This window comes from Magallana gigas, chromosome 7 (genome assembly GCF_963853765.1).
Source record: "Magallana gigas chromosome 7, xbMagGiga1.1, whole genome shotgun sequence".
Lineage (NCBI taxonomy): Eukaryota > Metazoa > Mollusca > Bivalvia > Ostreida > Ostreidae > Magallana > Magallana gigas.
The window spans coordinates 3559214-3582575 of record NC_088859.1 but is presented as its reverse complement, the minus strand read 5'-3'; the positions used below and the strand labels follow the sequence as shown (position 1 = coordinate 3582575).

The following is a 23362-nucleotide window of genomic DNA, read 5'->3' as shown; positions in this document are numbered from 1 at the left end:
TAATGTGATACGTTGCTAACCAAATTGAATACCCTCTTGAGCAATCCAACAAGCTATTGAAAACTCTACCGGTATTCTGTAATTCGCTGTAATATTGATTTTTTTAAGGTAGTATCCAACTGGAAGAATTTTGTGTAAAATTCTAAATTGAAGCCATTGTACAGAAGAATCTTTGGTAGTTTTAAAACAAATCTTAAAAATGTCATATACAGTAAGATCTTCAACATTATAATCTGTTAGATCTGTTTTCTATCTGGTTACAGCAATTGGAACAACCACATTTTCATTCAAAACATTGTAAATAATTTTTGTACACTTTTCATGGAGTACATGTATATAATTGTTTGGGGGGGGGGGGGTGGTATACATGGATTAGGATTTCTTTTAACAGAAGTCCTGTCAATGTTAGACATTTTAAAAAACTTAAAAATTGCTGATTTAACACTGTTGTATTGCATTATACATATATTCTTGAGATTGTATTTACATTTAAATTCTTCATAACTTAAAAAATTACAATTTTCATCAAAAATCTTGTATGACTTTTACACCATTCTTGTACCAGGTTTTTATGAAAACATATTTATTTGCTATGATTGTACCACACCGGAGAGTCTGATTGGGTTAATATTGTTTTAAACCGGAGAGAAAGGCTCGTGCATTTGTTTTCTGTGTAAATGAGGTCAAAATCTTTAACCCTTTGCTGACACTAACAAGAGCGGATGTGATAGCAGAAAACACCTGGCCTGGCCCCATTGGCTTGGCCTCAAAGTTGGCCTGGCCTCACTTTTGGCCTCAAAATTGGCCTGGCCTAAAATTTGACCTCTTCAAAAATTTTTGGTCTCAAATTTATTTTCATATTTTCTTTACATATTTGATGATTTTATTGATATTTTATTGATTTATTTTCAATGCACATTCATGAAACATCCCACTTTGTGGCTTTAGTGTCTTATAGTGATAGTCTCTTAAAAACAATAGTTACAATTGATAATATGGTACTAACTATGCATAATTATGACTACAGGTATGTCAAGTAATCCATTCTAATAGATTTTTATTCAGTCTGTTTTAAATTCTAAAGAACTTAAGAATGTGTTTTTGCCTGCCATTGTATAACCACGACATTATTTTGTATGTATTTAGATTAAATTGCTCTCAGGATCGGACAATAGCTATGTAACTCTTCTTTTACCAACGACTTGTTTGAGAACAAAATAATTGAAGCCAATACTTGTTCTAACCAACATCAAAGGTCACAAAATGTTTTGCTTTGTTCAAATTCTGACAATGACAATTCCCATAGGAGAAAAATTGTTTCCTTAATATACAAGCAACACATGCATGAAACTCTATTCTAATCAGGAGGTGATGATTAATGACCATCACTGAGTCAAGTCATCGGAGGATTCAATGTGCAGTCGTTCACAAATGCCATTAATTAAATTAGACCGCGTGGAATGTTAAGTAGCAGATTAGCGACAGAAAAGATTAATATCGAATTTCTGCTGGGGAGGGGAATTTGGGCTTGATCGGTGTTGACAGGTAAACAGACTGCAAATGTTAAAGTGCATTAGACAGTGATAACAATTTAATGCTATGAACCAGTGTACAAATATGTTGGATATTGTTACACGCAAAAACTGAACACAATCTAATGATTTCACATCAGTTTATTCCATGAGTGTATCAATGCGAGGTTGAACAAAGACTGACAGAATTTTTTATACAATATATTAAATAGAAATAAAATGTCAAATTCCCAAGGACGGGATAGAGGTAATTAAAAGTTAAAACAAAGATTAATGTGAAAATGCCTAGCCTTGTTTATAACCTAAAATTTAATTGGAATTAAATCTGCCAAGTCCCCCGCTTTGAGCGATAAGGTGCGAAGATAGCGGGGAGAACTGTCAAAGCCTCTCCCCCATTCATAATTTACATCATTTGCTGACCTTACAAGAATTTGTAGAATTCTTACTACAATAAAATTAAGGTTAAAATTTACTCTTAACAGATATCAATCAGGCCAGTGTCTTAAAATGATGTTTAACTTTTAAATGGGAGATGGGGGGGGGGGGGGCTCTTAGTTTTAAAGTTAATGGCTTTGGTATTGGCATAATCTATTCCTTAACAATAGCAAGAGCAGTTCTGTACATGCATGTCATAGGTAATTTTTGTGTGTTTAGACATGGACAAAACTAATTAAACTTGAACAATTGGACACTTGTCATATATATTTTTTCATATGATTATTCCTTAAACATTAAAAAAGCATTGACTTTTTAATTTCTAAAAGAAATGAATAAAAATCAAACTAAATGTAAGAATTTTTTTCTTTTAAATTTGGGGCCAAAAATTTTTGAAAAGGGGCCAGGTCAAAATTTGAGGCGAGGCCAAAATTTGGGGCCAGGCCAATTTTGAGGCCAAAAGTGAGGCCAGGCCAACTTTGAGGCCAGGCCAGGCCAGGTTTTAGAGTATGCAGGAAACAACTTTGTTTTTCTAAATAAATAAACAACACATATCTCTAGCGAAAGACGTGTTCATGCTGAATCAGTTTATCAACTGATGTATGGCATGTAAACAAGACCGTGTGAAATGTTAACGACCGGTGTATGTAAGTAATAAATCTGACCTAATATGCAACTAGCGGCTAGTGATAGAAGAAATTGATTGTAACTGATAAAATATATGTATATAATTAAGGCGCAGTCGTTTATCATATTCGTTAATCTGTGTGCAGACAGAGACCAGTGAATCACGAGGCCATTCCTTATATCTGCTCTTGATAATGAAATTAAAACTGACAAATCAAAATAGGCCGTTTGCTGAAATTATCACATCAAGCCCAACCCTTGACTCTCCTAAGTGAAGGGATCAGACCCAGCTTTTTTTTTTACAACGTACAATTAAGATAGTGCTCGGACCCTCTCGATCCATATGGTATCTGTTATTTACATAATTTACATTAAAATCCAGGGACCGTATGTCGATTTCGCAGTAAAAAAAATTCAACATAGGAGTTTATCAGAACGCAAACCGTAGAAACACTTACAGGTATTAACTGGCTATATGAGGAACTACAGACCCCATATTGTATCTTTGTCAGTTACACTCTCTTCCCTAGTCTCCATGGAGATGACCTGACCCTAGCGAGAAACCAAGGTCATGTTAGTGGTCGGTACCTGAGCAGAGTAACATAATCTACTTTATTAGTCTACCTCTGCTATCTTTATCACATCATCACACCCCAGTACACGTGAAGATAACCGACAGTAAACGACCAGACATAGGACTAGCAAACAGTGGACTGCTATGACCCCCAGGAATGACGGACTACAGGAAGGAGTACTCCCCCGTCGTCACCTCCCTCAACACGTACAAGATCTTCCTCATCGGCGAACAGCTCAGGTCAGTCTCCCTCAGGGGTTAGGGTTGGTGGGAGGGGTCAGCCCTCTGTGGTTATATATCAGTGAAATGCGTCTCATTGTCAATATCTCAGTACACCCAAGATCTTCCTCACCGCAGAGCAGCTCAGATCAGACGGTCCCCGTCATGGGGCCAGGGTAGGGGGGGGCTAGTTCTCCCTTATCGGTGAGCAGTTAAGACTGGATGGTTCCCCTCGGGGGTCATGATATAGGTGGTGCTTGGGGGTTTAGTTCCAGCAGGCTTTATGTTAATAGAATGTTAAAGGCGCGCTGTACATTTGGGGGGGGGGGGGGGCGCGGGGGTATAATGCGTGGTTTTCCCCTTCCCCTTACCGAGTACCCTGACCCCATGAAAGGGACCGTCTGATGTTTTAATCACAGTCGAATAAATGAAATCGGCTTTGTTAGAAGTCACACAATTTAACCTTTTTGCACTTTTCAAACTTTTTCCAATAGCTATCATCCTTTTTTAATCAGAAAATTATTGTACGGGAAACAATGTTTTTTGCATGAATGTTTAATCGGTTAAAAGAATTTACTTGCAATTATTTACCAGAAGAATAAAATGAAAATTAGATATCTGTAGATATCGGTAGAAATAGATGTGTTTCCCTTGAGCAGCTGTTGAGTGCAAAGAAGACGCAATAAATTATTACTCAAAGATTTTCTAATCTCCAGCTTTAATCTTTTTCTTAGGACAAGCTTTTCAAATTGGCATCAAGGTACCAATGATCAAATTTTCAATATTGTAAATATAAAAAATAGTCTTTATACAAATGTTAATCGGATACTGGATAGTGGTATGATGAAATATTAATAATTGATTAATAATTGTATTAAATCACAGTGGCGTCGGAAGAAAATTGAAAGTAGGGGGAGGGGCTATACTTATCAAAAATCTTGACAAGCCAAAAAAATTAAAATGGAATATAAAAAAAGAATCTGGTATTTGTTATGTTTGTTGAGGTTCGTAATAAACCATCACTGCTTAATATTAAACCGAGTTATGGAAAGATAATATGGACATGCGTTTGGTTAATTATTGCTATTGTCCCTTTTTTATATATTTTATTTTATCAAATAAAATATACATGACTAACGTGAAATTTGTTCTATCCACAACAAAATCTCTGCTGTAAACGTAGACCTGTGTCTTTTAGGACTTGTATGAATGGAGTATGTCTTATAAGGGACCGGAAATACAGACTCAGAACGTACAGATCCTGTTTCCAGGGCAATGAGACCGTTGATTGGATGGTTCGCAGCAGACGGTGCGACGACCGTCTCACCGCCGTACGCATAATGCGCACTCTTCAAAAATGGAGCTTTTTTCATCATGGTGAATTCTTGAATCTAGTATATTGCAAAATTCTCACCATTTCCAAATGCTTGGATTCACTCTGTCAATTTCCTTCTCCTTTCTCTACAGTGTGCGATGACCACAACTTTAAGGATGAACTTCTATTTTATCGGTTTCGTCGCGATGATGACTCTATCGAATCTCAGAAAGATCTCTTACTCTTCTACAAAGTGCTCGATATTTACCACTCGTAGGTACTCCCAAGAGTTTTATGTACAATTGAGAAAAGAGAGTGTTTGATTTGTAATTCTTTTATATGGTCAATTCTATTTTTAATGATAATACCAATATTCTTTATCTTAGCATAAATACTTCAAAGAAAGGCATATTACGTGGCTACCAAGTGAAAGGACAGGTGTTCGATAGAGCTTTCATGGGATCCGCGTTCGTTGATTGGTTAGTCAAATCAGGAATGGTCGACACGAAGGAACGGGCCATAATTACGGGGAGGCAACTCCTGGAAAACGATATCATCAGACACGGTAGCATTTAATTATCATAATATCCGAAATAGGATTAGCAAACTAAAGTTACTACTTTATCAGGTGATTTTTTTTTGCTAAAACACCTTTGAAAAATTCAATTGTTCGAATTATATTAAAAAAAGAATTTTGACAGATTAGTGACGTCATTTTCTGTCGTCTGTAGTGACAGACGATCACCACTTCCGAAACGACAGCATGCTTCTGTACCAGTTTAACCTGGATCTGGACCAGCGTCGGCGGATGTCAGACGTCCTCATCCTGGACGACACCCGCCGGATGTCAACAGATTCCCGATCCTCAAATGAGTCTCAAGAAATCCCAGTCCGGACTATAGAGTCACGTGATATCGGTTTAAGTGGTAAACGAGAAGTCTTGTGGCATTGCCTGTGTTGATATTGTTATTGATGTTACAGTAAATAACAATGATATTTTTTTTAATTTTATAGATATTGAAAATACTGAAAACAAATCATCTGAAACAATAGAATCCTCATCCCCCATGCAACCAAAATCAGGTAATGATTGGAACTTTGTAGAGAAAAAAGAGACCTTTTTAGCAAATTTGGTAAAAACCACACTGAGTCTTGATATTCACGCTATTTCTTTTTTAGTGTTGTTACGTTATGAAACTGCAGACGACCTAGAATCTCCCGACACGCCCTACGTCAGATCCTGTCTCAGGGTACGTCTTTACAAATATTATATACCCTTGCCCTTCAACATCTTTATGGGTGGTAATGGGCCCATATGAATCTGAATCAATGGTTCTTTAAAAAAAATAACATAATTAAATCTGTATGATTCACCAAATTAGTTGAGATGTGAATTCGTAGGCAAGAGCTGAGATGTCCGATTCAGAAATAACGGTAAACCATATCGAATCACCGTATCCACTATACGTGTATTTTCTGCAGATTTTCAGCGACTCTGTGGGGTACGGGTTTGTGATTCGTGGGATCGGCCCTACCTATGTACAGACGGTGGACCCCGAGGGACCAGCAGCCGATGCTGGGCTCAAGGTAGTAATTCTAGCCTCTGATTCCAGTCGTAGTTAAGTAAACTAAACTGAACGCTCTCAACATGCACCATCGTCATATCCGAATATCCAGACAGTTAAAAACATTTGATCTTTTAGACGATATAGGCTCGACTGCACTGTCAATACTAATGTTGGTTATCACCTGGTCATTCGGATAAATACTATAAGAAATTTCCGTCAAAGTCAGGTTTAACTGTACCATTCAATGTATGCATGGGTCGACGAAATCTCAGCGAGACTCCTCAAGACTGAAAAGTTTGACGGACGTCGACGTCGAGACGTCCGTCAAATATTTTCATTCTCGCTGAGAATTGGGTTGACGATATACTGAATACATTGTGTAAACTTTGTTAAGAGTTGTACAAGTTGATTGTTTCAGGTTCGTCAGTACATATACTCGGTGAATGGTGAGAACGTTTTGCGGGAGGATCACCATACTGTGGCGCAAAGGATCATGGGAAGTAACAGGGACTACATCAACCTTTGTGTCATGTCTCACAAACGGGAACTAAAAGAAAAATGAACCCGTCCTATACTCATGACAGAACCATATGTCAAAGGATCAAACCGCACCCCAACAACTCTAGTCATCTTACCCCTTCTATTATATTAACTTTTAATTTTCAAAAAAATATATATATATAGTAACCATGGTAACTAACAATAAACAAATCTAATACAAACAAGGTACATAGATAAAATTGTTGGGAGAAAAACCTGCCATTGTACTTAACAAATTTTTAAAAGTTTTAATTTTGAAGATACATCGATTCTTGAACAGTGGTCTTACCAATAAACTATGCTATCACATCTTAGTTTGATGAACATTTGATTCAAGGATTGACTCTGTCTCAACAGTGAAGTATATGATGAAAATAACACACAGTACATTTTTCTTTTCTTGGCACCTTTTTTTTAGTTTATCCATCTCCTTGGGATTCAAGTATCATAAATGAATTCCAAACTAATCAATATGTCTTTCACGAGAATTTAAATCACAATTACTATGCTTTGTTTTTGGAAGCGTTTTGAGGCAAAACAATTTTGTAAATTTATTGGACCAATGTACAATAATTCTCATTTTGTTTGTTATGTTTTACTGTTACAGAACAACTGTCAATACTCACTTATAATAAAATACAAAACATGATTGACTTGAGAAGTTTATTTCATTTTTTATAGTCTCTGAGAGCAACATTTGCAGGTTTACAACATTTCCCTATGAATACATTCGTCTTGATAATCAGAAATATTTCTGCAATGGCTCTCCCAGTGTTCTCTCCATTTGACTGATGACGGATTGACACATTTTCTCTACTTCCTCTTCCTCATCTGCAGATAAACAAAATTTTATAGTAATACAGATAAACAAGACCTGTTTGCTGTATGATAAAACTTAACTAAACCAGACAACTTGAACTACTTTAATAACATTAGCATCAACCGTCGGATCGTGTGACCTCAAAGCTGGGTTAACAAACAACTACCGGTATTTACCAAGTTTGATGACATTAGAGATAGATAAGTCTTCATATTCTGATAAACAGACTGAATTTAAATGAGTTCAATGGATGCACCAATGTTCCTTCATACATTGGACTAAACCTGTACATTGGGGAAATTACTAAATAGCATTATGAAATATATTTTAATTCTGAAGATTTAGTGATTCTGATCTTTAGAAATACATTTCTCTATAAAAATGGATCCATACAAGTACACATACTTTTTAGAATTGCTGACTGGAGATAGCCCGGTCAACCACTCTACTGTGTAGTTGTATTAAAGTCATGTAACCCTTTATACATTATCAATCCAACTTGACAAGTTTAACTTACCCTCCATGAGTTCAGCAAGGAATGGAATTGTCTCTGGCAGTAATGGCATGTAGTCCTCCGACAACCTTTTGTGGAATTCATCCACCGCAATCAAAGCTGCATAACGTACCTTTAAATGTAAAAGCATAAATATTTTAACTTATTAAGTGCCAATTTCAGTTTCATATCCCTCAAAAACAATCAAACTAAGCAAAACTGTGAATTTTTTACTGATCATCTGGTGTACTATATCACTCAATGCGAATGATACAGAAATGTTGACTGAGGCTTTACCTGTGGTGAAGTATGGCGGGTCTTGAGCAGGATCTGATAGTTCAGGGTCTTCCAGAGGGAATCGTCCTGAGTCGCCACACCGAACTGTACGATACAGGGAACCAGATGCTCACTCACCCTCTCCTTGGATAACGTCCCATCGTCTACATTCTCCAGCTGAAATATTTAACATTTTACATGTACCTTTTATTTTCTACATTCTCTAAAAAAAAAATGCTAGCTTAGTTTCAATGAACTTACCCCTTCCTACCCAGCACAAATATATACACTTGCTGGTGCAGTAATGTACAGTTACAGCAAAAACCACTTACTATGAATTTGAAGTGGAGTAATTTTCATTCCCCAAAGTCTTGAATTGTTTTGTAAAATTGAATGTTATTTTAACAATAAATCAAAATTGTTTGTCCCTGATCTTCATTATAAAGGAGTTTTACTATGCATGTAAAATTGAATGGGATATTCACAAGAGCTTGACAAAAGCATGAATCTGATTGGTAGATGTCTGTTACCTGATCAACCAATGGCTGTAGCAGGGTGTCGAATCTCTCCTTGGTAACGAAGCCCTCTGTGTCATACAGGAAGCACTTGTACAGACAATCACAGACATGGACCAGTAACTTGTGAGCTTTCCTTCGTCCCTTTTTACTGGACCCATAGAAATCATTCCCTGTGTAAAAATTAAGGGTTTTTCAAGAAACTTTGTCATGCATGTTGAAAAGGGATTAAGGATCTGCATAAATAAATTTTTTATTTTATAAGAATCTGGATTCATAAACAGTAAAATTTAGTCCATCCATCAAAAGTTCATCATATTATTAGCATATCACTTCCGAAAGAAATTGCATATTTTTTATTTAAAGCTGTAAAAAGTTGTGGGAACCATATTGGAATGTTACCTGTAATTTGTTTGTTGTTGTCCTTTAACACCTGGGCCGCATGAACAACAATGTGACTGGCAAAGATTGTAAACAGACTCTGCATCTTCTCTGCCAGCCTGTAATAGATCAACACATCAACCACTGATGTTTCTGCACACTTATTCTTAATCATGTTGCTTTTTTATTACAGTAAAGTTTAAACTTTTTGTAAGGAGATTGTAACAAACCTATCGGCCATTTTGTAGAAGACAAGAATTCTGTGCCTCTGTTCCTCCTCTCTCTTGGCCCAATCAAACATCTATAGGAAAGATAACTGGTTAAATACACCTATATTTACTTTTGACTAGTTTCCATGACAACAGATTCAGTATACATGAGATAACCTACCTTGTAAAACATGGGTCTAAAAGTGGCCTCCGACAGCTTCATCACCGTGGTAACAATGGTGTCAATCACTGCATCCTCTAAATCTTCTACATCCCCCTGTATTTATAAAGTACAATAACGATTGTGATTATTCACTTAGAAAAGCAATTTAAATACAATGTAAATTAATAAAATATACACTTACAATGTAAATTAATGAAATATACACTAAAAATGATTTTTACGTTGGATCAGTAAAATATAGACAGGTGGCTTGGAATCACCTGTAACTGTAAGTGTGCATCCAGACAGGTAGAGAAGGATTACTGAGTACACTTACTGTGCGTCCCTACAGGTGAGAATGACTAACTGGTACCTGATATTCCAAACAGGTGGGATGAAATTACTCAAAATTATGACTTGAGAGTAAGACTTACCTGAGATTGTGACAGTATACTGTAGAAGCAGAAATATTCATTGAGGATTTAATTTCGTTATTTTAAATGTCAGTATAAATCAACAAAATTAAATCTGTGACGAATTTTTAACCAAAGTATTAATGAATACAAAGAAATTACCATATAACAAAATTAAATGCCAATGGAATTTTATTTGGTTCAAAAACAAAGAAATTTTGATCCAACGAAAATATGTGCTTCTACAGTATATACCTCCAGGCTGGTGAGTAAAATTTACCTGAGATTGTGACTGTACATCCAGACAGGTGAGATAGAATCCTTGGAGCTGAACCAAGTGACTGCTGAGGTCCTCTTTCTTCATGTGACTGACATGCTCTGTAAGCATGGTCATCATCGACTCTATCCCTTTCTGCAAACATGAATTATTCAATGATCAATGTCTGCTTGATGATTTATCTCTTTAAAACAAAAGTCTTTTTTTGAATTCTCAATAACAATTGACATTAAATTGTGACTCTTATCAACTTACTGGGCTGGTTGTCAGTAGCTTTTCATAACAGTCAGGTAAAATCCCGAGGAGTACTCGAGGAGAAAGGGAGGTTGCCATGGAGCTCCTACAACACACACAAATGATTGATAAATACCTAATAATATGCATTAAACATTTTCAACCATACAAGGTGGTTTGAAGAGAATATAGTTTATAGTTAAAATACCTGATAGCCTTGAGCTTCTGTTGAATGGGTGCTTTTTGTAGTGCATCTGCCTGGTTGCCAGAGAGACAACAGGTCTACAAGAATTAATGCACAGTTTTATAAGAGAAAACCTAAACATTAAGATTCTGTATGACAAACTGCACTGAAGTTAACAATCAATACATAGCACAACAAAGAATTAAGTTGTTTCTTATACTGTAACTAAAATAATTCATCTCAAAGTGAACTGGAGGTGAAACTTGTATTCTGGCATGATATCCAAGACCTCTTACCTGAGTGACGATATCCTGCAGGTAAGGGCTGAGGAACAGTGCCAAGTTCTCCATTACTTTCTGCACTGCTGTGACGATACTCAGGAGAAACAGTTCATTCCTGTGGGTAGCATTATGATCACATTCTCAAAGTGGTATATTAGTTAAGGAAAAAATCTATCTAAAACACTCTAACAGGAGTTGGGCTACAGGATACTGTAGTTCTTAGGGAAAGATATTTGCCAAGAACTCACCACAGTAATTAACATGGTTTAGAATAACTTGTGTAAATCTAAGCATTACAACTACAAAACATGTGTTGTTTCTACTCCAAAAATAGTCAATAAATTGTTAAAGTAATATTACGTGCCACAATAAAACTTAAGATGATAGAGAGCCCTGAGTAATGCTTCATTAGATAAGATGGTAGATAACCTCACCCCTCCAGCAGCTGGCTGTCCTTGAGACATGAGACAATCTTTGGCATGAACGTGGACAGTTGAGCGATGATGTGGGCCTTCAGCGAGCTACAGACCTCTGCGATACACAGCACAGCACTCGCCTGGAGCGACTGGTTCACGCCGTCACTACTGAATATTTCCACCGAAGTCTTCAGCACCTAAAAACAAAACAACAATGAATTATATTTCTTAGCCTTTTCCACTGAAGTCTTCAGCACCTAAAAACAAAACAACAAAGAATTATATTTCTTAGCCTAATGTTTGCTCTTGATAGAGTTTCAGGGAAAGATTTCAAAATGCATGATGGTGGCAGAATTCTTGTTCTTGTTAGAGTAGTATGGGGAGATTGCTAGTCCAAGAATTTCAGGACATTCACCTTGATGAACATCTGTGGATGATTGGCACCGATCCTTCTACACAACAACTTGAGGCTGTACAAGGCCGTCTGTACGGTGGTGACCTCTGCGTTCTCTGAGGAACATACACGTAACAGTCTGTCCACAACCCCCAGTAAGCTTGTCTCCTACAACAGCAGTATTTTTTAACAATGACATAAAGGAAAGCTTTAATCAAATGTTTGGAGAAAATAATATGAATTTGGTTCTTTAACCAACTCAAACTTAATGCTCCGAATGAAAAAATAAAGTCTAAGAGGTAAATTGTGCTGCCCATAATAGAGATGTACAAGGTTGAAGTAAGTGATTATCAGAAAATTGTTGTCCATGAGGGAGACAACTTAGTCCCACTAAGGCTGGGTCCGTTACCATGGTGTGCTCCTTCTGCTGCAGGAAGGAGTTGAGGAGCTCCATCGACTTCCTCTGGATGTTGGGGATGGAGTGCTGCATCAGATCCTGAATCACCTGAAGTAACATGGTCTCCGGGAGAAGTCCAACCACCTGTAAAACAAGGTAAGAAACTAATGATGGTGCAATCCTTCATCACTACAAACAACAGCTCAAATACTAGAGATTCCTTAATAAAAGTGAGGAATGAATATCTGCATAAAATTATGAGAAGCTACCCCTTACAAATTTTAAAAACTTATTTTTTTTATGGGTGTAAACAAAACCAAATTATGGTAAAAAGTCAATGCTCATTATTTTATATTCTTGTGATTAAAAAAAAAATTGAATCACAGACATACACTGTGTAACATATGGAATGTACAGTACCTATATCTATATGGTTTAAGAATTAGACATCGATATGATAATCAATTAATTTATATTTGTTAAACTTAACAGATTATCATACTTCAAACATAACATGAAAGCTCAAAACCTTAACAAGATAAAAAGAGAGAATATTAAGGGAATAGAGTCTGACCTTGTCAAGGAGGTCGTATATTTTGTGGGTTAGGGCACGGTAGAACTTAGCCAGGGTCTGATCCTCCACCCTCAGCTCTATCAGGGCACAAATGTAGGTCATGATGGTCTGTACCAGGTGATGGAAGCCAGAGGTTATCTCCCCTTCTTCACAAGCTGCCAACTGAAAAATTAAACCAGAGTTTTTAGTATGATACAAAATCGTCCTTGAATAGCAATTCATGTGGTAAGCAAAAGTATTTGTTTCCAAGGGAAAGTCTATAAAAGTAGCTACATCAGTAATTGTAATAAATGGAGGAAAGAAAGGTCTGCAAATTTTCCAAAATTCCAAGAAATACTCAAAGAAAAAATACAAAACATCTGATGTTGCAGAAATAACAGGTAACCATGACATTATACCTATTGATGAAGGAACCACATGTAACCCTGACAAACAATCCTATGTAACCGTGACAAAACACACCTGCTGTAGTAGGGTAGAGCTTGTGCACCAGGACAGCAGTAGTCGGATCGTCCGGTACTTGAAATGTCTGAGCTGTTTGGAGGTGTGGGTCTCCACTTTGAAGATCTCCACCCCATCCTTATTCTGTTTCCCTGGTTTCCTTCTCTTGGGTGTCGACTCTAAAAACATAACATGGTAAGTTTGTTATTTATTTGTACTGTGCATTGAAATTCAATTGTTTTAAATATTCTAACTGTATATGATTAAACATCATAATTCTTAAAATACATCACCAAAAAGACAAATTCTTGGATACTAGTAGTATTGGATGCTGACAATTTTTTTCTATTTATATGTGTATGAAATACACACAATATACCGGTAAATGAACTAAATAAATTGAGGTCCTTTACCTGTGGGTTTATCAACAGGCAGACCTGATACGTAAGTTATCATGGCAGCTATTGAGTTGATTTGTGTTGTTACAGAAAACTGGAATAACAGATTCAAGTCAAACTGCATCTCAGCATCATCTTCCTGCCATGAAAGGAATGAATAATATTTTGTTAAAATCAGCTATACATAAACTGGGGCACAGGGACTGTAAAGTGTTGGATATGTAACATCTGACTGCTGATCTTACCTCTGTGGGTTCACTAGCTGGACGGGTAATTTCATGCGCCATCTTTAGAAGGACACACCTCCACAGGAAGTTGTCTCCACCTACTATCTCCACCAATCTTGAGAACAGCATCAGGCGGCGGTGCTCCGGGATGTGGGTGTAAGCATCCACAAACACCTGCATCACCATGGTGATGACCTCCTCCTTGCTCTGACCTCCAGCGAGGGCCTCTTTCTGCTCACATGCCTGAAAAGTATGCAATGATTCATAGGATCATTATCCTTTTCCATAAAATCATTACCCTTCTTCAATTTTGAGGACAATATCTTTATAACTGGGTTATAACCTGCCACTTTTACCTTATTAATTAACAGTCTGTCTTACCGTAACTAAGGCAGGAACCACGGTCTCCAGAATACGATTGATGACATGGAAACTGTACTGGTCGTCATGGCGCATCACATTTGCTCCCATAAAGGTGAACACAGACATGACTTTGTGTAGAAGATCTTCCTGAAGGAAGCCAATCAAACATGAGAATTACTGGTGTTAAAATGTACAGTCCTTAACTGGTCATATTGAAAAGAAGAGTATGAAAGAAATCTTATTAATAATTAGTAATTAAAATATTGTGAAAAGAACAGAGAAAAAGAATAGTACTGGGAATATTTTGGATGCTGTGGACAGGACGAGCAGAGCTTTGTGATGCGTCTGTGGATTGCTGGACGTCCTGATGGCGCTCACTATCAGATCAATGTTAAAGGACGACTCCTTCTTCAAATCTAAATCAGAGACGACACAAGCTTATCATACAAAAATTTAAAAGTAAATTCTTGAATTCAGGTAACCTTAATGAAACAGTATACTAGTATCGATCTAAATTCATTCATATGTATTTCCTTTTTTTTCTTGAATTACAAGAAACTTACCTGGTACAAGTTGATGTCTGATGGCCCTTTGACACACTTCATCAACCACAGACAACAGCAGCTGCTTGATGTACTCAGCTGAGGCATGCTGGTCTGAGTTCAACACCCTACAAACACAATCAGTTCACAGAACAATGCACTTGTTACAATGTCAAGGTCATAGAAGTAAACAAACAATTGGCAGCGATGTTCAAGGAGTGAGACACTGACTGTTCAACACATACATATCTCCACTTAATTCAACTACAGCTGTTCCCAAGACTTACTCTGATAGTATCTTAAACAAGGTGGGTAAAAGCTGGACATAGTCGTTGATTTTTTTCTTGCTTTGAATGGTCTCAAGGACAACAACCACTCGCTGCCATGGCAACTGTTCAAAAATGTCTTCCTCTGCCTGTCCGCGTACATCAGATTTCCTGTAAAGTAATCATACAATGCTAGTTTTCTGCTATAAACACATACATGTACTAAACTGATGTGAGAGGAAGGGTTTGGGTGGTGGGATGGGGGTCAAGGTGTTAGTAAGGAGCAAGTCATGTGGCCCTTTACCTGTGTCTTTTGCGTTCTTTGACGGTGGAGGCTGATGGTGTTGTCTGCAGACATTTGTTGAGTTCCTCAATAACATGTCCACTCTCCAATACCAACTATTAAATCATGGAAGAATGAGAAATATAAAAGGCAGGTCAAAATTTGCTCTTTAACTTTAACACAGAATGACAAATTCTGTCTACAAGGCAATAGAACATCTTTTACATATAATAATTAATCAAGAGTTCTTGATAATTCTGTATTTACGAGTACACCTCATTTAACCTGACCATGTAGAGTCTCTAAAGATGGTACGTATACCTGTAGTTTGTGCAACTTACATGTTTCAGTGTCTTCTTGATCACTTTGACAGTGTCTGGAGACTGTGTTTTCACCCAGATATCAAACAGACACGACAAAACCTTGTGACGAGTCTCCGGGGTCAATCCTTCGTAAAATTCACCGCTCACCTGTTAATGGACAGGAGAAAACAATACCATGACATGTCTGTCACAGAATATTAAAAAATGATGATGTGACGCCATCTATTATACAGCTTATGTGACACTGTTCAAAGGACAAACATAGCATGTGACTTTCCCAAATCTGAATAACTACAGGAAAATTCAAGAGATTTTTAGCTCAGATGTAAATTTATTCATACATGATAAACTGCCACTTTCTTGAAAACTAGCTCACTTTCAAATAAAATTTTAATCTAAGTTGACACAATTTTCTGAGCAATTATAAATGCTTTCTATTCAATTATTGTATCATGTAACATGTGCTTGGCCTGACAAAGCAAGATAATTTTCATCACACTAAATGAATGTCTTAATATCCAGGTGTCATAACAGTGTTATATCTCAAAGACACCCATAGCTAGATAAGAGAATCAGACTGAAATTGTTCTCAGTACATGTACCTATATGTAACTTCCCTACATTGTTTCTGTACAATGACCAGAGAGATATTACCTGTGAAATCATCAGTTCTTGTACTTTTGTGACCGGGCTTGACAACATCTCTAGTACCAGGGTCAGTGCCTGGGGGTCAGAGTCCAGCAGGGAGCAGGTGTCCTGGGTGAACCTCTGGATCAGGAGCCCACAGCTATCCAGGACGAGGGGTGAGGGTCTGTCACCCTGAGCGGCCAGTAACAAGGACCTCAAGACTGGCAGCAGCTCTCCCAGAAGTTTCTAACAAGTAATGAGGTAAACATGTAGTGATTCATTTAAATCAGTAAAACATGCTTATATCCAAGTGCAAGACAATTTGATTCATAAGAAATTAAATGTGAAAAAACATAAAGTGAAGTCCGGTATTAGAGAGTGGATGAAGGGAAGATAACTCGTTCTCAATATAATTTGGGCATAGTACATGTAGTAGGAGTCCATGACATATTGCTTAATGTTCAATGCAAGTAAGTACAGATACTGAAATATACTATATTTGTTATAGATTTGATACATTCATAATGTATCTGAAGATTTGAGAAAAAAAATGTGACTTCCCTTTAAATGTAAATTCATTATAACACTGTTAAACAGTACCCGTATTTAACTGTTTTTAACTTTGTTACTTATATCAAAGATACAGAACAAACAATATGTAAACCTAACACTACCCTGTCGCCCTGTCTGGTACCTTGTTGTTATGGAGGGCGGTGACCTTTAGCAGACTGTTCCGGATGTACTCAGGCGTGGCCGAGTTCTGTAGAATGTCCACCACAACACTGACCAGGGTTTCCTCTGCCTTTTTACCTGCATGAGACCTTCGCTTACTCTTCTTTGGTTCGTTGCCCATTACAGCAAATACTGCCTAATTATGGAATTTACGATGGAATTATACAAACATGCAAGAAATAACATTCCATTAGTACGACTGTAAAACAAGTAAACCTTGATCTCAATGCATAAATGTTTGACCTTTTCATGCTTACTTTGTCAAAATTCAAGAAAGACAGTCAAAATCAAAATGAACAAACATGTTGGCATTACACATGTACATATATATTTCTTTCTGACCCATGTTCCTTGTGCTATTTTACCTGTTTTAGATATTCCTGGTCTGATTCAATCTCCACCTCACACTGCAATACATGTTTCACCAATGGGGCAAACATCCCAAGACCCGCATTATCCTTATCACTCAAAAGCTTCAGACATTCTATGGCGGTCTGACGAATTCCAGGGTATGGACTCGTCAAGGTTAACAACAGGTTTATTATGACTACAAAACATCATCATGTGTATTGTACATATATGCCAATTATTGAATGGTTACAGTATCTAGTAAGAAACTAGTTAAAACTGTCTGTTCTTCTTTTATTTCCAACTAACCTGAATCCGTGGCCTTGAACTTTGGATCCTGCATAAGTTGTTTTCCTACAAGTAAGGCCTGAATTTGTAGGCTGACCTTGACCCCTGAGCTTTCACTGAGATCATTACAATGCTGTGTCCACAGAGTTCCAAGAAACTTCATTCTGACATCATTATTCTTCAGATGCTAACAAAAATAAACATTTGGCAATAAATATATACCATCAATTATACTTTCAATTTTTTGGCAGCTTATCACTATCACTTAACAAATGGTACCTGTAAGAATTTGGCGACCAGTTTTCTATATCCCTGCCTACAGGGGGAGTTAGTAGACATAAGAATCAGGTAATCAAACAACCTCACAGTCAAGGTCAGAGCCTCATCATCAAAGTTCCAGTAATCAGCCTCTAAATTGAAAAATAAAGGATGTCTATAAATCAAGCCTGATAAGTTAGGGACATTGTTTACATACAGTAAATTATATCATCATGACCCAGTATGTAAAGACCAAAGGTATTTACCTGTTTTATCTTTGAAATGATCTGGAATCAGATTTATTAAGTCTGCAAACAGATTCAGACTGATGGCGTTTCCCTGTGTCTGGTGGAAAACAAGACTCTGACAGGTCTCTGTCACCATGGCAACAGTCTCCTCCCAATCTGATCTTGGCTGACCTTCAGGGTGGAGCTGATGCAGAAGATGTAGCTGTTTACCACACCAGTGGATTTTGTCTTTAGGGTCCGTCAGAAGTGTAATGGCTGTGTTGAGGAACATTGCTAGCTGACATTTAGATCTCAGACCATCTGCTGTCTTCACCATCTGTGTCAGAAATTTCTCACAGTCTGGCATTTTTATGACAGCAGCAGCTAACCATTCTGTCACATCCACAGAAACCCTGGCTAGGTCCTCTTCAGACATTGTCTTTTTACCTAATGCTTTCTTCTTCAGCTTCTGTGCCAAAGCTTTGATGACTTGGTTACTTTTAGCCAAGTTAGTCTCGCATAAATCTCTAAGAAAATTGACATCATCAGGTGTACAGAGCAGAAACCGTGGAAACAGAAGGAGGAGGACAGATGGCTGCAGCTTGGGGTCACACCCACACAGAACCACCAGGGCTTTGGTCCCCAGCTCTGACCAGGGCTGACACCGCAGGACAATCTTACCCAGCAGGCTGCACAGCTGGTCTCTGTCACTGAGCATACTCCATAAACTCTGCAAGTAGACGCCAATAATTCAGCCCCAGTGTGTAGGAGTTTTATTGAAGTTAAATGGCTATGCTATTTTTTTTTTATTTTAAATATATTGTTGTTGATGCTCATTTATTAACTTTCAACAATGATAAACCAATGGGGGAACATTATTAATCAAGACTAAAACACAACTTTTGTTGTTTCTTTGTTTGGGACTTGCATATCTTTTTAATCATGTGTTTGGATTTATAAAAATATAGTGTTTGAAAAATTAAAAAAAATAATGAAATCAAAAACAGTGGCAACTTTGACTTAAAAGACCTTTTTGATGTATTTTTTTTTCAGTGTGCATCAAACACAAAACAGGGCTTTTTTGACAATTTTTCCAAAGGGTAAAAATTATACAATGTAGACCTCGGAGTATACACATATAGATAACATGCAGCCTCTATCTTTACAGACCTGTCCCACATCAAGGATTTTGTCCACAACTTCACTGGAATCATCCGCAAGTCTGGTCATCAACACATCGGCTACATAGTCAGGGTCACACTGCAAGCAAGAACAATCCTGTAGCTTGTTTCTTGTGGTCTTAAAGCTAGCGCATTCAGTGGATATTTATAAACAGTAAAACACTGTCACAGAACACACTCATAACAATTCATGCTTACTTGAGAGACAGTTTCATTGCCTTTTAAAATTGTATTCTAAACTCATCAGATTAACACATTACATTTATAACAAATCAAAGTCACTTGTGACTGATACTCCACTATAACCATGTTTTACTGTATTTTGGCTCCGACTCACTACGTAGAGACCCCCATGTTCCTTACCTTGTCTGCATTCTTCAGCAGGTGCTGCAGGGCGCTGACTCGAATGGAGGGGGTCCTATGGTTGAGAGACAGGGTGAGGGTGCCCTCGATGTCTGACAGGTGCTGGTGTTTGACGGACAGCACGGACAGGTTCAGGAAGTCCTGGATCTTACCCCTCACTCCCTCGTCCTCCTCCCCCTCCAACAATTCCTGCACCGTTCTGTCCAACGATGTGGGGTACCTATCGATACATAGCTTAATGATTTACTAAATACCACTGAGGGGTACTTGTCAGATAAATAACCCAGTCCATCAGTAAATACCACTGTGGGTACCTAACAAATACATAACCCAGTCAATTACTAAATATAATGTGGGGTACTTGCTGTATACATAAAACAATACAAGGAATATGTTTTACTATAATTCTATGTAGTCTAATGGCACCTTGGAAGCTTGGATGAAAATAAACATGGACCTCTTATCTGACTTTCACCTGTCACTTATTATTTACCTGTCCTCCAGGAGCTGGACTGTCTTCTTGTGCTTCCTGCTGAGATCTTCCAAGTCATCATCATCATCAGTGACATTAGCACACATGAGATAGTTCTCTATAATTTTCCTGCAAACAAAATGGAAAAATTATTATCATTTTAAATCAAAACAGGTCTGAATTCCAATGATCACAGTGAGGTGAATGTGCCTACTTAGTGAGGCTGTCTGCCACCTGTTGACTGAGAGGGACACTGGACAGAAAGTCGTGGAGGAGATCAAGATAAGGTGGGGGGCTCGAGATGGCCTCTGTATCACTGCTCTCACTCATACTCATCTCAGAGTCCTGTTTCACAGCCATAACAACAAGTCTTTCCAAGAAAGCCAAGGTCAGTTTGTCACAAATACCCTCTGTAGCCATAGTCTTTAAGGTTTCTACCAGACCTGGCTGTCGACAGATGTGTTTAAAGGACCTGGTAAACAAAATTAAATTAGATTCAAATTTTAGCTTCACTACAAGGTGTGTTCACTGCATAAATAAAGTGACCAAACTTTGAAAAAAATGAAAATTAGCACCAAGAACCTTCAAAACACTTCAACGTAAACTAGAATAAAATAGTAAAATAGATATACTTTTTCTTATCATTTGCGTAGAGCTTACAGCTGTCTGACTTTGACATGTTAGAGTTTTTAACATTTTTGTTGTGTAGATAAGGATATTATCCTGTGCATACCTTGCTGGGAGATTTGAGATCTTCTGCTGCTGAAATATCAGCACTGCACAGGTCATAGTTTCTTTTTCAAGAGACAAAATTGATTTCTAAAAGAAGAAAAACAACTTCAGTTAGCTTCAGACACAACCTACCAACAGATGCATAATTCAAAACAAGTCATCAATTCTGCTAAATAGGTTAATAATATACAAAAAATCTCAACCTTAAATAGAGCAGACAACAACGTCTTTAACAGATCTCCCTGTAGGTTGGTCTTTGAGACAAGCTGACCCAATATCATGTAGGTGGCAGCCCTGTATTGAGCGACCTTTGACTTCAGACCGCGACTTAGGTGGGGGAGGATGGCGGCAATGAAGTTCTCGGTGGCTCCACCGAACTCCAGTGCCCCCACAACAGTGGACATGTAGAAGGAGAAGATAACTCTTAGTTTGTCTCCATCATCTTTCTTCACTATCTCCTGTTTAAGAAAGTTTTAAACTTTAGAATCATAAATGGATATGAATATATCGCACAATAATTTCCAAACAAATGAGTCATCAAACCATCAAAATAATGATACTTAATTTAATGATGTAAATGTTGATACTAGTTCTACATCTAGTGCTTACTTTGATACTAGTTCTACATCTAGTGCTTACTTTGATACTAGTTCTACATACTAGTTCTACATCTAGTGCTTACTTTGATACTAGTTCTACATACTAGTTCTACATCTAGTGCTTACTTTGATACTAGTTCTACATACTAGTTCTACATCTAGTGCTTACTTTGATACTAGTTCTACATACTAGTTCTACGTCTAGTGCTTACTTTGATTGTTTTGTACAGTCTCTCACAGAGAAAGGAGAGGAAGCCAGTGTTTGAGTTACAATGGTTGATCAAAGTCTGTCTGGGCAAGTGCACACCAGAGGCCTATAACATAAACATACATCTGTTGGTGATAACAACACATCAAATAATAAATTTCTGTTTAAAGGAATAAAGAATGAATGCAGGATTTTGCTCAATGTAAAAAAAAAAATCAAATATTTACTTGAATTGGAAGTAGCCAATCCCACTTAGTGGCGGTTTTGGACTTTAAATTTAGAAGTTGAACTGCTCGTATGAATATCTTGCTCTCATGGAATGGTAACAGGCAGACCATAAAGGCATCCATATTGTAGATATTGATATTGAACCTAAAGAGACAAAATGAAACAACTTTATTCACAGATGGCACAATTAGTAAGTTAGTGCTCTCTAGTCAAAAAATTAGCATAATTTGCTTTCAATGGATTTTTCATCAATTTTGATATGCTCCTTTGTACCTGAAAATCAACCACTCCAATGCTTTGTGTGCTGGTTTGAGTAAACAATATGGTGTTAGTCTCTGGAGAAAAGATTCAACTGTTTCATCAATCTGGGCATTCACTTCTGCTGTCTGAACACTCCTCTGGAAGGTCATGGTTGATTCACCGAACAACACTTCCTGATATGCATCAAAAACTGGATCGATAGCCTGCAACTCAGCTATCCCATTTGTACCTGATTAAAGAAAAGCAATAACCTTAGAATCACTATCAACCTGAAAGTATCCTAGTGATAATATTGAAGAACTGTGCAGGTTAACTGAGAATTTATTGAATGAAAAAATGGCATCAGATTCTCTGCGAGTTTCTTTGGGTAAAAAAGTATGCCATGTCAGTGCTATAAGGAAATCTCTGATTTTTCCCTTCATTGATTTCACTCGAACTTCTTTAAAAGGTAAATGTATTATCATGATGTTATGACTTGAGTTTGTGATAGAATGTAGAGTTGTCTAATTTTTTATGGTTAAATAAATGAAATCAGCATTTGAGTAAAAATATATTGGTATCAAAAACACACCCACCAATTGCATAAATGGCTTCTTTGTCCAATGCTGCAGCCTCCTTTGGATCGAACAAGAGGGATTTTCTCCTTTTATCTTCGCCATAAACAGCTCGAATGTGTGGCACTGCCAAGCGTTCCAACTGTTTTGCCAAAGACGTCATTTTTAGCTCTGTTGGATAAAAATGAACACAAAGAGTAAGAACATTTGACACACTGTAAAAATCCAATTAGAGGCCGAAATTGTCATCGGATAAAAGACGGATGAGCTTACTCTGTGTATTATTTCTCCTATAACTTTCTATCTTGCACGTGTTTTATCAATAAAATCATACTGGATATGGGGTCATACTAAAACACGCCTGCCGACGCCTGCCGGGGAAAACACGCCTGCCGAGAGAAAACCGCACGCCTGCCGTTTACCTGATAGATTATTTTAATATTTTCTTTGATATTTTATTTAACTTAACTAAATTAAGTATCATAATAACAAAAAGTTGACTTTATATTGATTATTTAGCACAAAATTAGCAAAAATGTTCAATGTTGGTAAAGATAGATAACTCTTACGTAGAATTCATACGCCTGCCGAGGAAATCTAGACG

General features: G+C 37.3%; 2 protein-coding genes across 3 annotated transcripts; one reads left to right on the top strand and one right to left on the bottom strand.

Annotated features, from left to right (window-relative positions):
* The first annotated feature begins 1484 nt into the window (after positions 1–1484).
* LOC105335164 (DEP domain-containing mTOR-interacting protein) lies at positions 1485–7464 on the top strand. 2 transcript variants are annotated; one of them, XM_011438939.4, is made up of 10 exons: positions 1492–1545; positions 3107–3408; positions 4586–4764; positions 4855–4975; positions 5089–5267; positions 5434–5628; positions 5717–5785; positions 5882–5952; positions 6185–6289; positions 6689–7464. In XM_011438939.4, the coding sequence occupies exons 2-10, from the start codon at positions 3326–3328 to the stop codon at positions 6830–6832; spliced, it is 1146 nt and encodes a 381-aa protein (XP_011437241.2). In that variant the 5' UTR covers positions 1492–1545; positions 3107–3325; the 3' UTR covers positions 6833–7464. The 2 variants fall into 2 exon arrangements, with proteins under 2 accessions (XP_065921543.1, XP_011437241.2); XM_066065471.1 differs by lacking the exon at positions 6185–6289 and having other exon boundaries at positions 1485–1545.
* On the bottom strand, positions 7460–23175 carry LOC105335165 (HEAT repeat-containing protein 1). The gene is made up of 41 exons (XM_034455584.2): positions 23032–23175; positions 22780–22929; positions 22217–22433; positions 21943–22087; positions 21720–21821; positions 21112–21366; positions 20910–20995; positions 20391–20648; positions 20198–20305; positions 19705–19924; positions 19331–19420; positions 18200–18890; positions 17955–18085; positions 17697–17862; positions 17405–17586; positions 17002–17175; positions 16335–16553; positions 15699–15827; positions 15379–15473; positions 15096–15245; positions 14830–14936; positions 14561–14682; positions 14285–14413; positions 13922–14146; positions 13692–13815; positions 13300–13457; positions 12838–12999; positions 12276–12407; positions 11888–12034; positions 11491–11669; positions 11072–11171; positions 10800–10873; positions 10613–10697; positions 10361–10492; positions 9686–9781; positions 9526–9596; positions 9317–9414; positions 8930–9087; positions 8421–8576; positions 8148–8256; positions 7460–7641 (listed from the first exon to the last, which is right to left on the bottom strand). Exons 2-41 carry the CDS (start codon positions 22919–22921, stop codon positions 7553–7555), a joined length of 6213 nt encoding a protein of 2070 aa, XP_034311475.2. The 5' UTR covers positions 22922–22929; positions 23032–23175; the 3' UTR covers positions 7460–7552.
* Between the last annotated feature and the right edge of the window lie 187 nt (positions 23176–23362).

Excerpts from the sequence above, each read along its gene's own strand:
- LOC105335164 (XM_011438939.4), top strand. The coding sequence starts at position 3,326 with ATGACGGACTACAGGAAGGAGTACTCCCCCGTCGTCACCTCCCTCAAC. Across the intron at positions 5,786-5,881 it reads CCCCATGCAACCAAAATCAG|TGTTGTTACGTTATGAAACT; the intron begins GTAATGATTGGA and ends TTTCTTTTTTAG. Across the intron at positions 6,290-6,688 it reads CAGCCGATGCTGGGCTCAAG|GTTCGTCAGTACATATACTC; the intron begins GTAGTAATTCTA and ends TGATTGTTTCAG.
- LOC105335165 (XM_034455584.2), bottom strand. The coding sequence starts at position 22,921 with ATGACGTCTTTGGCAAAACAGTTGGAACGCTTGGCAGTGCCACACATT. Across the intron at positions 17,176-17,404 it reads ACCAGGAATATCTAAAACAG|GCAGTATTTGCTGTAATGGG; the intron begins GTAAAATAGCAC and ends TTCCATAATTAG. Across the intron at positions 9,782-10,360 it reads ATGTACAGTCACAATCTCAG|GGGGATGTAGAAGATTTAGA; the intron begins GTAAATTTTACT and ends TTATAAATACAG.